At 49.2% G+C, this 16,463-nt stretch overlaps 1 protein-coding gene across 2 annotated transcripts; it reads right to left on the reverse strand.

Moving 5' to 3' along the window:
• Nucleotides 1–747: 747 nt before the first annotated feature.
• On the reverse strand, nt 748–12,066 carry b3gnt2b (UDP-GlcNAc:betaGal beta-1,3-N-acetylglucosaminyltransferase 2b). 2 transcript variants are annotated; one of them, XM_029127261.3, is made up of 3 exons: nt 11,819–12,065; nt 6,320–6,450; nt 748–3,939 (listed from the first exon to the last, which is right to left on the reverse strand). In XM_029127261.3, the coding sequence occupies exon 3, from the start codon at nt 3,917–3,919 to the stop codon at nt 2,729–2,731; it is 1,191 nt and encodes a 396-aa protein (XP_028983094.1). In that variant the 5' UTR covers nt 3,920–3,939; nt 6,320–6,450; nt 11,819–12,065; the 3' UTR covers nt 748–2,728. The 2 variants fall into 2 exon arrangements, with proteins under 2 accessions (XP_028983094.1, XP_028983096.1); XM_029127263.3 differs by lacking the exon at nt 6,320–6,450 and having other exon boundaries at nt 11,819–12,066.
• Between the last annotated feature and the right edge of the window lie 4,397 nt (nt 12,067–16,463).

Genomic DNA, 16,463 nt, shown 5'->3' on the forward strand with positions numbered 1-16,463 from the left:
CCACATGATGCGGCCTCCACCTTGGGAATACAGTCACCGTGACAACGGTGTCCCATCTTCTCCCTGGACCTCGTGTGACGAGGCAGAGGGTGAACTCTGTGGAGGGAGCGGGCGGTGAGTCTGCTGCTGCTCTGCTCACACACTGAGGCCTTGTCTAAAGTACAACCAGCTTTACTCACGTGAAGCTGCTGGTGATGGGACAATCACTAAAACTGCACAGACACATTCACCGGTCGGTTCTGATTTTGTGTACTGCTGGTCATTTAAACATGCTAGCTAACATGGTGGGTTCCGCAGGTGTTTATACGTTGCTGCCATCTGCTGGTGACCAACACGAGCCTCAGCTTCAACGCTTCATGTGATTTTACATCGTAGTCTTCTCAAATCTAATAAACAAATTTCAGCACTGATTTACAGAGCTGGAGTTTGCAGAAGGTCGGAGCTGCGGTTCAAGGTGAGGGGTTTAATGTTTACCTGCTTCTAGCTGAAGTGATTGACCCTGGTAATGTTTGTAGTTTCGGTGTAAAAATAGTTGGTTAATTTTTAATGGAGAGGAAAAATCATGCTCCATGAAAGAAAAATAAAACCAGCATTTGAACTGAGGTTGAGACAAGCACAGCAGTTTTAACTGGGCCTTTTTCCACACCGAAGCTCATTTATTGAATGTGGTGTAAAAAGATAAAATTATTCACATGTATAATAATTTATTTGGGTCATTTAAACAATAAAAACACTTTTAACAAGGTATAGAAAACAGAAAAATACAATTTTATTGAAATGATCAAGTCATTAAAAACGTCATCTCGCTTCATCACGCGGTGAAGGAGATTCCTAAACATACAGTACAAACATCAGGCACAGAGGTGGGGCTGACTATAGTGCAGGTAATAGATAATACCAGGATCCTTAAATACACGTTAGCAAGAGAAAGAAGCAACCATGTAGACACAAAAACAATTCTTGTTGCTTTTTGGACTTGTATCCATCCATTTTGCCTGTTTTTGACTTCTACTGAGCAAAACGAGGTCCTGTGTGTTACTATAAGGTACTTGAAGCTACAGTGATTAAGCCAGTGTTACTATAGTGCCTTAAACACCATCAGCTGTACAAGCTGACACACAGACGCTCAGAAGCCTGAGCAGCTAAATTATTAATTATAGCGCAGTGGCAGAGATTTATTTCAAACTTACAAACGATGAGGACAAAGAGAGAAAGTGTCACTTGGATAACAGAAGCAACAGTTAAAATATGTGGTAATGACTTTCAATAACGTGTAAAACTTTCAAGTAGCCATAAACTGACAAACAGAATGTGCTTATGGATTATTGGTATGTGAGAATTTAGAATGTTTTACACATGATGAGTAGGTTCATTCGGTCCTTGAGTCTGTGTTTGCTTTATCAGACGCAGACATTACGTCAGAAACCTAAGAGACACCTGACAAGTGAAGGTAAAAATATACAGAGCCAGTGTGAGCGTGTAAAGACCGTCCTGACCAGCAGGGGGAGCTCTAACTGAGCAGTAGCCACGCTCCTGTCTCTGGCTTCAAAAGTGTAACAAGCGGTGCGAATAAAACACATTTATACAATTTCTTTCTGTATTGACAGCAAAGATTAAGCCAAGTCAGAATACTGAGGAAAGTCCAGCTGCTGGACCTTAAACTATGCTTCGTAGTGGACTGGTCCTGGAACAGGATATACATTCACGGAAATCACATCTTTGAAAATTTCTCTCAGACCTTAACAAAGACAAAAAGCCTCTTAATATTAATGAACACAGGGAATTTATGCAGCATTTCTTTCATAGTCTTTAAATACAGTTTTATAATAACAAACTAAAGCTCAAACACATTTTCTGCTTTTAAGCATGTGTGTCTTATCCACTGTAAAGCCACATTTAACAGCACTGAAGCCCCACAGACGCTCACGAGGAGAGTTCTAGCACTTATTAGACACGGAAGTTAAAATGCACTCAAAGAGGGTAAAGGAAGAGCAGCATGTAGACTTCCCCCCCCGTCAGACCGAGCTCAGACCTGCTGAGCTGTGCAGAGCAGGACTCCTGCTGTTTCCTGAAAGGGTGGCGTCTTCGCTTCACCTTCACCCCACGCTTTCTTATCGTCACATGCTGCATCTACTGCTTAAAAAAAAGAGACGCGTAACAGAAAAAATGATACCTGCGGCCAAACAGAAAGGTAAAAGCTCCAAGAATTCATTCAAACAGACACAACGAAACCCAAGTGTCTCTGCAGACGAACGGACTTTAACTTGAACAATACTTTGGGGAGTGTGAATGGGAATAGCAGCAAAAACTGTCTCCAGCAACAACGACTGTGAAGTGTTCAACGCGTAGCTCCGCTGGTTCTCCTGCGCTGGTTCTAGACCTGCTTACAGTCACACCGGGCCCGAGTCCTCCCATTTACTTAATACAGCACGAAGACAAACTCCTGACATGCAGTGAGAGCATTAAATAGGACTTATAAATAATGTGTCATAAATACGTGTGCGCACACGAATGTGTGGGAGCTTTGGGTGAAGCTTGTTCAACAGTAAAGCAGGGTCGCGTCATCGACTGTCCAAATACACGGTGATGGAACCAACAACAGCTTCTCCATCACGTCTCAAGGTGCTACAATTTGCTGCAAGTGACCATTACATTAACATCTTAACATAAAGCTGCCAACTGTTGTGTTCTGACCCACCCAGAGGCTGGAGGCTCTGCTGGGGGACCGTTAGCAGTTCAGGTCCGGGCTGCTGAGCCAAGCCCAGATCTTTATCATCTCCTGTGGGGTCCTCGGGTGAACGAGCATCAAGCTGTTGTAGGCGCAGGGGTTGGACCTGTACTTCTCCTCTATGTCAAATGTCCTGAAGCCTTTGTTCTTCTCGGGGCCCAGCCCCCCCTTCCTTAGACACATACCCGTGTAGACGTCATCGATCGGGTACAGCACTACATTTTGTGACACACGGTGGAGCAGAGCGGCAACGTCACCGGAGTAGAGGTACCCGCCACCTCCAGCGTATGGAGGGTACTTCCCTACGTACAAGCTCTCTGGGATGAAGTATTTCACCTTCTTGTCTCTGTGCGGACCCGCCTCGGTGATCACGTCGCCCACAAACAAGTCTCTCGCTTTGGGCGCCGAGAGCCCCTTGAGGAAGTCCAGGATGCGGTAGGTGTTGACAAAGACGTCGTCGTCGCCTTTGAAAATGAAGCGAGCGCCAGGGCAGCGAGTGTGAATCCACTCCAGGAACAGGACTTCCTTCACAGTCAAATTGAAGAAGGAGTCCCGGTAGTCCCACTGGATGATGTCCCTGTGGCGCAGGCTCTCCTCGTGCAGGCTGTGGGACAGATCGGGGTGATGGTCCCAGGCGGTGGCTTGGCCCAGGAGGAAGATGGTGACCACCGTGCGGTTGGCTAGGACGCCTGCGCGTCCCCACGACTGACGGATGGCCTGGCGCCGGTCGAAGTGCGACACCTGGGATTTGACGGCGAGGAGCAGGAACGGAGGCGTTTTACATATATCGGGCTGATCCACCACGATGGGGTAGGAACGGCAGTGCATGTAAAGCAGGAAGTCCTTGAAGCGGTCCGGAAGGGAGTTGTAGTCCTTCACCTGAGTTGTAACCCTGACGTTAGGTTTGCAGGGGTCAGAGGTCAAATTGGCAGCAATAAGCCAATCAGGCACCTCGGCTGCGCTGTAGTTAGACAAGAGGATGGGATTATTCTGAATGTCCAGAATCTGCTGCTGCAGGTTCCAGTACGCTGACACGGGGGTCAGTTTGGTCCAGAAGGGCTTGGAGGGGACCCGGACCTTGTCACTGCCATTCTTGTCTTGACCGCTCTGCCGGAAGATGAGGATGACGATGAAGAGGTTGATCGTCATCACCGTCACCATTAGCTTCAGCTTACTCCGCAGCAGCGCCATGTCTCTGCACCCGTCAGCTCCTGGACACACACAAAAACACATCAGCCTCGTTTTTAGGTCCCGTGTCCTGGAACATCACACGCATTTGTTTAGTCACAGTTGCCAAGCAAGAGGTGGAGGAAATGACATGGTGTGTTTTCTGCTCATAAAAGTCACTAAACAACTGGCAGAAAGCAGAACTTCTTTGTTTGCATGTGTGAAACCTGATCAGGACCTAAAATTAAACAAACTTTATCACCTTTGTTGAGCGTTTACAAAAAGTGTGTTACTTTAATGTAGAGGGAAATATTCTGAATAAAAACTTTAGAAAAACTGTCTAAACTGAAGATAGTCAAATAAATAACATGTGTGTGATGATAATAAATATGAGGCTGACAAAACTGTAAAACAAAAAAAGTGTACTTTTTGTTTTGGTTTTGAAAAGAGCAATTTTGCCTAAAATTTTAGTTAACATCAGTTAACACATTTAATAATTTCTTTATATCGCAGAAGACTCAAACATGAGCAGTTCTTTCTCACTGGAACCTGAACTAGTTATTACAGCGTATCTAGTTCTCATTACAAAGTCATTAGCGGCTTTGCTTCCTGGCAAACCTGAGGTAACGAAATCAGCGACACAGGTGAGTGGTTTTCCTTTGATCAACTCACTGATTTGTTGACGAATGAATGTAGTGACAGACACGCTTTGATCAGTGCAAACAGGAGACAGATGAGAAGGTACACAAAGCAGCGACAGAGCTCTCCGTTAGTTTAACGCATGTGCCTGCATCCGTCCTCGGCCTCCTAGCAACTCGCCTCCGCCACCGCCCCCCGTTCTCCTTCCTTGATCCTCTTTCCCCGCCTCGCCTTCCTCCTTCTCGTCTCCTGCTTGCCCTTTAATTTAGCTCCTAATTAGCTCTGGCAAACAGCCAGAGAGGCAAATGACAGCAACACAGGACCCCAACAGCAGCGCTCGCTGCAGACACAGATGTTCCCTTTAACTCCTCCGTGTCTCACAGACAAAAGCACTTTCCTGTCCTGTGTGCGTTTCCGTATGAGCCTGAAGAGAAGACTTCTGGGAAATGACTGGGCGGGGGGTGTTGAGGAGGAGAACACTGAACAACATGTTGACAGGACCATCAGCCGTTAGCGGCGCTGGGAGGAGCACACGCCTACCTGCGTGAGCCGCATGCGCCGCCTGCAGCTGCACAGAAGGCGCTTGTTTAATGGAAGATGGAAGAACCTGATAGAAGCTAAGCACTCGAGTCACGTCACTGTTTAATGGAACAGATTAAAACTGTTTTCTGGGCCGAGTTTGAGTGATTTTGCTCCAAAGCTAAAATGCAAACTCTGGGTTTCCGTTCTGTGGTTGAAACTGTGGTGTTTGGGCAGGTTTTGCACAGAGACGTCCGGTGTAAAACCAAACATCTAAAAGTCCAGTTTCTCTGGAGAAGACGCGACAAATGCAGTTAGTCTGTGAAGCTACTTTCCATATGTTCCCACCTCGTTTTAGCTGAGGGCCCTGCCTATTAGCCACTAAGCTGCACATGTGCTTCCCACGGGACTCGGGTTCAGGTTGATGGGACACATTTGCCCCTCGGCGCGTGCTGCAGCTGCGTGTCGACGCTCAGTGCATCGCATTGAGACACGAGAGAAGTGCACTTTAGACCGACTCAACCAGTTCTGAAGCTGCAGGCACATACTGCAGCGAGTGCACGCAGGAATGCTGAGCCTGCAGGAGCTGGGGGTCAAGGCCAGGTGGAGTAATATGCAAGTTGGCTGATGGTAACCACGCGTCATTCAACAAGTGATTTTCATTAGGAAAGTGAAAATTCATCTTTGTTTTGGTTTGCTCTGTTTCAGCTGAACCTGCCGGTGAGGAGGACAATCGAAACCTGCTGTAGGTGTGGCCCCCTGGGGCTCCGGGGCTCTATTCAATAAGACGCTACTGGGTCTCTGAGACTGGGGCTGCAGCGTTGCTTGTTGTGGTTCTCTGCTGTGAACACACTGGGCCATAGTTTCACTGATGCACATTAGCCACTCTTTGATCTTATAACCGACTCTCGGGTTGTCCGTCCAAGTCCAAGCTTCCATTCACTTCAGAACCACATGCTTGTTCAAAGATCTAAACCAGCCGTCCCCCTCTTCCTGTTAGATTCATAACTTATAGTCATGAGAGCTGGCCAGACGGAGACTGGTGCTGCTCATCATCAGATCAGAGCAGATCTGCGGCCGCTGATTCAATCTTGCACCCCTGTCGTTTCCTCCTGATGAGAGGATTATTCAAGTAATGGCTGAAATTAACAGCAGTAATGATCCTCTACATTGAACTACACAGACTCCAGTGATGCAGCGTTCAGCATCTTTCACCTGATCATGAGCTACTTTGGTAACGATTCAGTTTGAGCTGTGTGATCCTACCTGAGCAGGTGAGAGGGTCTCTTCCCCTTGTGCTGTCTCGGTGTGTCTGCTCAGCTCTCTTACCCCATACTTATCTCCACCCACCGGGGGAACAGGGAGGGGAGAAAAGGGAGGGGAGCCAGGAAGTGAACCTGAAAACAAACACCACAGGTATTTGTCAACAGCTCGGCCTAAAGAAAACCATTCAACAAACACGACGACGTCCAGAAGGCAGAACGATGGACAGAGAGTTAGCAAGTCAAACCCAGTATAGTGTAGTTAGAATATACAATATAATAGTATGCAGCAACCGTTTCAAAGCCTCTTCATTAGAAAACAGGGACCCTTAACATTTCTACAGAAGTTCCTGAGTGACGGCACATGACGAAGCTACTACTGTAATTTAATCAAGCTTCAGGGTGAAAACCAGGAGGCGTAGCTTCAACTCTGGCTCCTGCTCTGATGACACAGTACAAACAAACCACAACTGGCAGCTCAGCGTTACAACAGAATATTTCATCATCTGGATTCCAGTTGGCTCCTGTAGCTTTTAGTGAAACTAAATAAAAGCCTTAGTCATATCATCTTCCCCAGCGGCTGATTACACATAGATTCCTCAGGCTGACAGAGGCCTGGAAGAAGGAGGAGAACGAGACCAAGAGGAACATGCGTGACGCTATGAGGCCGTGAGCTGGAGCTGTTGATTAATGCGTTTCCCAGCAGACTCCACCCAGCTGAAACCTAAAGCTGCTGCTCTCCATTGGCTCACAGGCCTGTGAGGAGCCCCCGCCCCTGGCGTGGCTACATGCTTGTCGGCTGCTCTGCAGAAACACGGTTGTGGAGGAGAGTCGGCTTCCTGCTCACGTCACCTGGAGTTGTGTGGAAACCTAAACACGTTTCTGAGCCACTCGACTGCTTCCCAAAGCATGAAGCCGGAGCCCGACTCCCTGGATAAACAAGCGTTTTGTATATTTGCCACGGTCCTGACTGTAAAATAACAGCAGGCGGTCTGTGCAGGCCCTGACTTCAGACTGTACAGTTTATCTGCCGCAACGAAAACACAAAGGCAGACGGAGGCTGGCTTCCTACAGGCGGCGGGTTGGAACCTACCAAACCACTGGTTGTGCCGGTTAGATATTAAGAGGCCAAGCCATTTTATCATTCACAGCTCAGAGTTAATGAGCAAACAGAACGTTCACCAGAGGTTACTGTAGCACCAAGTGTTTGGCTTCTGGGCGATATCGCTGCCACATTAAGCCTTTATTGCTTTATGTTCACCTGCTGCACGAACCGGGGCCTCAACGCTGGTGATGAACCCAGACACCATTTGGCTCCTGATTGTCACATCTTTCAATAAAATTAGAGACGACATAAATGCAGCGTTGAGCGTTTAACCTTGAATGTGTTCGTGTCAGACGTGCGCCCTCTTTGGCGCCGACCCGGGTGGCGTGCGCTGTGGGAGCTCATGTTGTTAACGGAGGCAGCAGCAGGTGATTGAGAACCACAGGTTATGCAACCGTGAACTGCTGAAGGCGACTGACATGTGCTCAAAGTGAAAGCGTTCACTGTGTGATGCGACGCACGTGAAGCCGGATCATCGAGGGTCAAGACGCTGAGGGAGGAAGGTGTGGGTCTGTTTGACGCGCTAGCTCGCATTTACTGACGGCCTGCTATTTTTACCCATCCGCTGTTTAACGATACGCTCCACCTGTGCAAACTAAAAGGAATCAATTCATTATCACACAATGACACCTTGTACTAACGCAGCAGCTCTGACATAATTCTGTTTCTACCAGGTAGTAAATTCCCAGCTTTCTGCTACAGTAAATGAGCAGTGGCTCTGCTGTTTATGTAAATACGGTTTCCACAATCAGCACTGTATTAAAACAAACTATAGAGTGGGTCTGTGCGTGTGTGATAGCAGATATGAGGGCGGCTGAAGTCCACCACCCACTTTCGATTCGGCCTCAGTTCAACTCTTCGTGGACACACGAGGCCCATTTCACAGTTGATCTGCTCTTAGCCACAGTATCTTTGCTCCGTCTGCGTTTGGATCCCAGCATGGGATCGGGTCGGGTCGGGTGAGCTCTGGCTCAGAGCCTGCTGCTACTCGGGGTCCTGGACTTGGCCAGCGACACTTCAGCAGCACTTAGCGCACAGATGAGACACTGGCACGAGCTTGAAGTCGAGTCCTTCACCACAACAGTGGTGGAAAAGAAGAAGCTTCAGCCGCAGGCAATGACCCCCCCCACACACACACGATCACTTAAAATAGAAAGGAATTTCTCATTATCAACAAATACTTGTCACTCAGACTCCACATGTAAAAGGTCACCGCTCTGTAAGCTGTGCAAAGACACTGTGTCCAGATCCCAGGCTAACGCAGATCAGCAGCAGTGACAGAAACACCGGAGCGACTTCAGCTTTAAAACGAATGAGGAGGCCAAACCGCCTTAAACCATCTCCTAATACAAACCACTCCACTTTAACTCCAGCATCCACTGTGACCTCAGCAAATACATATATAATACGACTGAGGACGGCTGGAACAAATCTCAGAATCACTAGACGAGATGAGCGGAAAGGAACGCGCTTGTTCACAGCTAACGCTAACGCAGAGAGGACGACATCAGCCTCGTTCGGCCGTTTAAACAATGGCAGCGATTTTCCAGCTCACCAGACCAATGACTTAAACCTAAATGAGGCGGAGATGGAGGAAACCTGCTCACTCACAGCTGAATCATGAGCTCTGCCTGCATTCAAACCGTTCCGTTGACTTTAGTTTACTTTATTTTATGTCATAACAGTGACGGTGCTGACTCATCCACACTCATGTCCACTGGGTGCAGGCCGTGTCTAAAGTGCATTTACTGATCTAATAACAAAAACAGGATAGAAATTTAAGTGTGTATGTGAGAATTAGCAGCAAGAAATCATAACAATATTACGATAAATCAAAATGGAGGCATATGCTGCAGTAGGACTGAAATCTAAAGTATAAAAGGCTAAATAAGTTACACATCCTCAGGGACTGAAGCAGGAAGAGGGTAAGAAACAGGGAGGAAGCCATCAGACAATACTTAACATTGCCCAACCCACGACTTCCTGCCAAGAAATAAAAATGGGAAAAAGCCACAGCTGAGCTGCAACGGCAGGTTAGTTTGTCAATGCAGACAAATATTTACAATATTTACAATGTCAACAACAAAACGGGTCGGACAGGCTGTCTGTCCAAACGCTTCACTTTCATCAAGTTTCACAAGACGTGAACAGACAACGACCTGTTACCACAACAGATATGAATGGAAATGATACTGATGTCATCAGACCGTGACATCCTGAAGGTAGCGCACAGCGGGGGAGCTACTGGTTGAAACACTGGGACCAGTTGTGTCCAGCAACTCGGTTTTATGTAGCTGAAGCAACCTGGGAGCAGCGCAAAGTGAACAGAGGAAATGGGAGATTGTCTGGAAATATGAATGAACATTCTGTGATGAAACTGTTGGTTGCTTCATCCATTTGCTAACTGGAACTGCTGTGTGTGTGTGTGTGTGTGTGTGTGTGTGTGTGTGTGTGTGTGTGTGTGTGTGTGTGTGTGTACACACATTACATTGTCAGAATCACAAGTCAGAAGAGAAACTTAAGCAAACTGCTGCAATGCTCTACTTTCACAATGAAAGATGCGTAGGAAGTGAAACGAGCTGTGGTCTCTCCAACGTGTTCTGGGGCTGTTTCTTGACTTTGGCTCAGTGGCTGCACACCAACAGAACAAACCCCAAACCATGAGCAGGTGTCCAGGTTCCTGTCTCACCATCAGCACTCCGCTGAGTCTCCATACTGTGGTCTGCCACTAACGTTACAGCTAACCCGCCTGGATTACACTGACCTCCAGTGGTCCCCGGGCATCCGGGTTGGGCAGCACTGATCACTGGTCACGGTCGACTGTGTTTAGTGATTCTACAGGTGAGCAGCCAGTGAACGGATAGAGACGGATGCCGTCAGGCGTTTGTTCAAACAGGACACGGCAGATTCAGATTCTGTGTCAACATGAAGAACGGCAACGGGATTGTAGCACAGACGTGATGGGACGGCCTCATAATTAGCTGCACATCTCCCACTTGTGCTGTCCTGAAACGACTGACCTTGAAACCATAGAAGTGAGTCAACGACTGATGGAGGAGCCGGCGTTTGAAGCCAGATCCCTTTTAAAAGAAACACTGCGACGCTCAAACACCAAGTGAACCGACGATTTCAACATTTGTGTTTGTGGAAAAACACGCGTGACTATAATTAGTTTGTCCTCAACCTCAGAAAGTGTACGAGGTAAGTCCGGAATATTAATGAGGACGTGCTGCTGCGGTGACATGGGTTAGGTGAGAGAACATGTCCAGCAGCTGGAGGCAGGGACCGGGCTCGGACCCGCGGGCGAGGGCTCGGACCCGCGGGCGAGGGCACGTCCCATGACGATCACGGCGCCGTTAGTCGGGGAAGTGGAAACCGTGTCAAGTCACTGAGTCACGATGGACTGAACCTTATTCACCGTTTGTTTGGGACGCAGCTGCTTCAGCGACTTCAAAATAAAACTCTCCGGTGACACAAACGGCCAACACAAACACAACAACATTGACTGTGATACTGGTGAAAGCAAATAATGGACCACACAAACCTCCATTAAGGCAACTTGATACTGTAATGAGCAGCTAATTGGATCCACTCCCTCCTCCAACAGAACATAAATTAAACATCGCTGGATAGAAATAAAAATCATTTTATTTTTAAATGACGACCATACTTTTCCATTTAGTCTTATTTTTATTCGCAAATGATACAGAAACTTAACCCTGACTGGACTGAAACAGCTCATCCCAATTGTGGTTTGGGAATTTTTGGCTAAACATAGCAGGGTTACACACACACACACACACACACACACACACACACACACACACACACACACACACACACACAGGAAAATGTTGCTCATGTGAATTAAAAACTTGACACACACAGTAGAAAAGGCTCCGAGGAGCAGATAGTGGCAGATCTCAGGTTTGTTCAGCTTGAAACACACAAAGAAGCAGCAACAGACACACAAAAGCCTCATTCACACATTATTCCCAGGTATCTACGTTAAATATTGGATTAGCCTGAGCTGCTTTGTGCCCCAGGCATTTGGGCTGGGGGTCACCTGGCTCTGTGTTTACACTAAGCAGGGTAGCAACCAGCACAAGCAGCCGCTCCTCCAGATGTGGACCACAGCGGAACCGACCCAACAGGTTGCTTTTAAACCTAAACAGATTACATTTAAACGGTGAAGTCGAAGCGAACACGTCACACGCGTCGACTGGAACCCGCAAAAACGAAAACTCCGGTTGAAGAACGACTGGAAACTGTTAATTATAGCGTTGACTCGTTGGGTCGGTGCCGCTTTAGCCCCGCGTCTAAGCGGTTCCGTGCTTTGTTAAAACCTTCCACCCATTTATCGGCTCTATTTAGTCTCGTACTTTTTGAAAAACTCACCTCCTGTTGACGTTAAAGTGGTAAAAGGCTCGAGGCAGGTCCAGGCGGGCTGAAATCACTTGTTTCACTTCTTCTTTCTCAGGCCGACACCGGAACAGGACCGAGATAGATCCACGAGACGGGTTCGGCGGTTAAATGTCAGTATTTACAGCAACACTTTTCCTGTTTTGACGCCGACGTCGTCTCCGACTCACTGCGTAACGAAGTGATCTGCTCCGCGGGACTCGGAGCGCGGGGCGGGGCGAGCGCGCGCGCGAGGGCGGGGTGCGCGCGCGCTCTCTCTCTCTCTCTCTCTCTCTCTCTCTCTCTCTCTCTTTCTCTCCCACGCACACACAAACATTTACGTACTCTATATTTAATTGCGCTTAACTTGATGAACCCCCACATTTGCCCCAAAACCTAGTCGTTAATCAAACATGAGAGGGACAAGTTGCTCCAGCTTCAACAGCCATTCAGACCCTATAGACTGTTTTGCTCCAGGCTCTTTGGGACGTTGCAGCCTGGGCGTGTCTCCACACGCTTCCCCACCTGGAATCCTCAGGTCCGTCGGGGGGGGGGGTTCTGGTGGATCGGAGGGAGAACTTCAGAACTGATCAGAACATCGGAGCCATAAAGCAGCGTGACGCTGGGCCGACGCTGGGCCCAGATAAACTTAAGCTGCGTGTCTGGAAACAGCCTCGGGCCTGTTTTGAAGCCACTCCAACCTGCCGGATGCTTCAGGTCATTGTTGTGATGAAAGGTGAGCCAACACCCCGGCCTCAGGCTGCCGGCGTCTTCACGGGCCTCACTGAGGCCCATTCATTGGGCTGCTTCGGCCCATCAGGGCCCTGATGACGCGGTGCTTCACCATCGCATGGTTTCCTCTTACTCCAGTGGAACCTGTGCTGCAGCAGATGGCTCTTGATGACTGGACGTGTGTGTGGTGGGCGGGGTCTGCAGACAGCAGGGGGTCGGTCCCCGGCACCACCTCCCAGACCGGGACCGAGGGGGTCTGCGGCTCAATAGGCTTTGTGTAACCGAACCCCCAGCTGGTCGCCATGGAAACAACACACGCAGAGTCTGAACCTAAAATAACATAAACCCTCACCACGACTTCCTCTGCACGTGGCCGCTCATGCATCCACGCGCTCGCGCTGCTGATCTGAGCACAGAGGAGGCTGTGAAGGAGGCCAGGGGTCGGGTGTCTCCTCGCGCCCACAGCCTCCGGGGGCCTCGGGGCGCGGCTCCACCCAGCGGGACCCCCACGCGCCCCCCGGCTGCTCCTGGATCAGCTGGAAGCAGGCAGAGCTGGAGCGGGTCAGTGCCGTCAGCCGCGCGTACGTACAGTGTGGAAGCGGTGTCAGGGCACCAGGCTGCAGGTGGAACCGCTTTTTAATGTGTATAATAGGACCGGACTCCTTACACCCACGTTACAGGCATGAGAGGTCGCAGCGCCTTCATGGCGCCGCCAGGTTCGGGCGTGTGGAAGTCACAGTGTGTGTTGTTGTTTGTGGGTCCAGGACGGCTCTTTGTGGTTTGTTCCTCTCCTAGCAACAATAGCGGCTTTGTTGCTCTCTGCCCGGTCCTGGCAGCGGCGCCGGGTCCTGTGACTTCCACGCTCCGCCGGCTCGGCTCGGCTCAGGCCCGCGTCACTGCCTCTTCACACCTTCGAAGTCCTCGTTTGAGTGAGGTTTGTGGTTTCTGGAGACCTCAGCGCCGCGGCCTCAGACCGGTGCCAAGGTCGATGAGGGAAGCGAAGCACACCTCAGCTGCTAATTATTAGCTGCCGCGGTGCCCGAGTCCTGATCCTCCCCAAAAAACGTCACGTTGTGTGTTTCGTGGTACTCAGTTTTTAGCATCATGTGTTTTCACCACAGACTAGTAGGTTTCCTGTTTGTGATTTCGTAAGAACTGGCAGTTGAACATCAGATGCTTAAATTCTCATGACCTCAGTTTGTTGAGTCGTCGTCCTCCTGTTGTGTGGTGTGTGCAGGTCAGACACACACTGACATCTGAAGCTAACGCGTAGCAGCACATCGCTACATTAGACGCTGCAGTTACAGATGTGAACCTTTAAGGCTCTGGCTGTTGCACTAAAGAGAGAATAAAGTGTTTTAGCCTGACGCACTCGTGACCTCTGACTCATCTCAGACTGACAACACTGCGCTTGTGACCAAACCTCGAACTCAACTTGCAGCCATGACGGATCCGTCCCTTCAGACTGTGTTTAATCCAGATGGGAGCAGCGCTGAAACAGGAGCCTTCAGTGACTGTGACGCTGGAAATGATGCCGGGTCTCCTGTTACCGAGGGAGATTAGAGGAGACAACACGATGTGCGGCACTGACTCATGCACGCACACACACACACACACACACACACACACACACACACACACACACACACACACACACACACACACACACACACACACACACACACACACACACACACACACACAAATAATGAAAAACAAACTGTGTGAAGTTCCGTGGTTCCATGATTAAAGGCGGCCTCTTTGATGCCTCCTGGATTTAAACACCTCTGCTCTGTGATGATTTGCTTTGTAGTAGACAGCATTATGTAAAACACATGCAAACATGTTGAGGTTTGTTCTTGACTCCTGGTCGATCATCCTCAATTTGAATAGGAAAATGCACGTGGTGACGCGTGTCTTTCAATCTGGTCAAAGTTTTAAGCAGCTAAAAGCCACCTGTGCTTGGTGTACTGACAGTGAGGAGGAAGCGGTTTCCATAGCAACCAGGAGGATTAGCGCTGGGATACTGTGTCAGCATCAGGTGACAAATAGTTTGTTCCCCTGCGGACACTTACTAATGACGAGGTTACGCTGATCTGACACCGGACCAACGGAGGCAGGTTTCCTTCTTCAGGTTCTGCCTGTCCTGAAGCTGCTCCTTCACGGCGAGATGTTTCAAATCTACGAGGTGTTTGCTCTAAATCGCTTTCCAGTGTGCAGATGTTGGCGTTCCACAGCTTCCTCGCAGAAACAAGTAAACAAAGGCATAAATCTGGACACGAACCCTCTGGATGGAGGAAATTCCTGCGCCGCCGCCTCCTGCAACCAAGGGCCGCGCTGTCTGAGGCTGAGCATCGTGTGGTCTCCTGCGCCCAGAGGCCTCTGTAATCAGCCCTGATGGCTGCTCCTTCATGGTCATCACATATGCTACTGGAATGTAAGGGGGAGGGGCTGTTTACAGCTTGAGCCAAGCGTCTATTTGCAGGTTTTGTTTTATGTCGTAGCTTTTACACCACATGGCGCGTTCACGCGGAGCAAACACAAACACAACAAGGCCAAAAAAGGCCAATCTGCAGCTTCTGCTCTGAGACCCCGGATCGCGCGCTCCCGCTCCGTTCCTGCCTTTGTGAGACACACGTCCTCCTTTTGTTGTGTGTGAGGACAGGCCGCGCTTCACAGCATCAGTGCCACGCTGTTGTGGAGGCGCTGGACTTTGGCCAGTTCAGATACGAGAGAGAACCAGCTCAGCAAGAAGAAGCTTCTGTATGAGGAACCTGAGCAAAGCAGGAACATCGTGTTCATCGTGATCGCTATTCAATCGCTTTTAATCTGACTTCCAGCAATAAAATGAGCAGCAGGTCATAAAAGCACGTGCGCCGGGGTGCGTCACACGACGCCGATCGGAGCGTTTCTCAGGCTTCCACTCATCCCTTTGCTCGATGCGCGTGTTTGCCTGCAGCTCAAAGTTCACAGTCCCACAGTGGAGGAGACATCACCTCCTACTTTGGGCTTTATTGACTGCGAGTGTTTGAACGGCAGAACCGGCGACCAGCGTGTGAACTGGTGAACGCACAGAATCGGGCTGTGAAGCAGATGAGGCGGGTTCTAGCGTTGGCTGTAGGTTCCACTCTGCAGCTTCACTACTGAACCAGACCACACTCCCTCTGGTGAAACAGCAGAGGTGCGTTTTGAGTCATTTGAGTCAAACCTCATTTGTTTGCTGAGCACCGAGTGGCCCAAGCTGCTCTGTGGGACTTTTGGAGAAGGCCAAGCTCTCTGTTGTGCTGAGGATTTGGGTCGAGGTTGGGTTTTATGCCCAGACCACAAGTTATTTTGTTCTACTTTAAGCCTTTAGAACAATTAGCTGCATTAGAGATGTTATTTGTGAAGCACAAATGGAAAAAAACTGAACTATGTGATTAAAACAAGCTTTGCAGACCACTCCCCTCCATTTTGACCTTGTCTTCCTTCCTGCTCCGTCCTTTCATCATAACTGCTGCTGCTTTCAGTGCTCACTAAACACTGGCTTCAGTATGTGATGTGAAGCAGAGACATTTATGGAAAGAGCAACACAAGAACCAGGGAGGAGAAAGGTTCAGGTTCAGGAATGTGATATTTAAAAGCAGAAGACAGTCAGAGCTAAACAGACGGCGCTCAGGGAGGTTCCCACCGACTTCTGACCTTTGCAAATGCATCCTCTCTATGAAATGTCACAGAACTGAGAGTTTGAATAGAGCATCTACAGTGTCTGTGTTTCCCAGCGCTACAAACAGTGAAGGAGGAAACGCTGGAGCAGACGGTCACAGCTGAATTTCTCTCTCAGGGAAACGGGACGGACCCAGAACGTGACCCTGCGTTTTTCCTCAGGAATGAAGGACTTCCTTCAGCGTGTGTCACTGTGAGGCTGGGC

Source organism: Betta splendens, chromosome 15 (genome assembly GCF_900634795.4).
Source record: "Betta splendens chromosome 15, fBetSpl5.4, whole genome shotgun sequence".
NCBI lineage: Eukaryota > Metazoa > Chordata > Actinopteri > Anabantiformes > Osphronemidae > Betta > Betta splendens.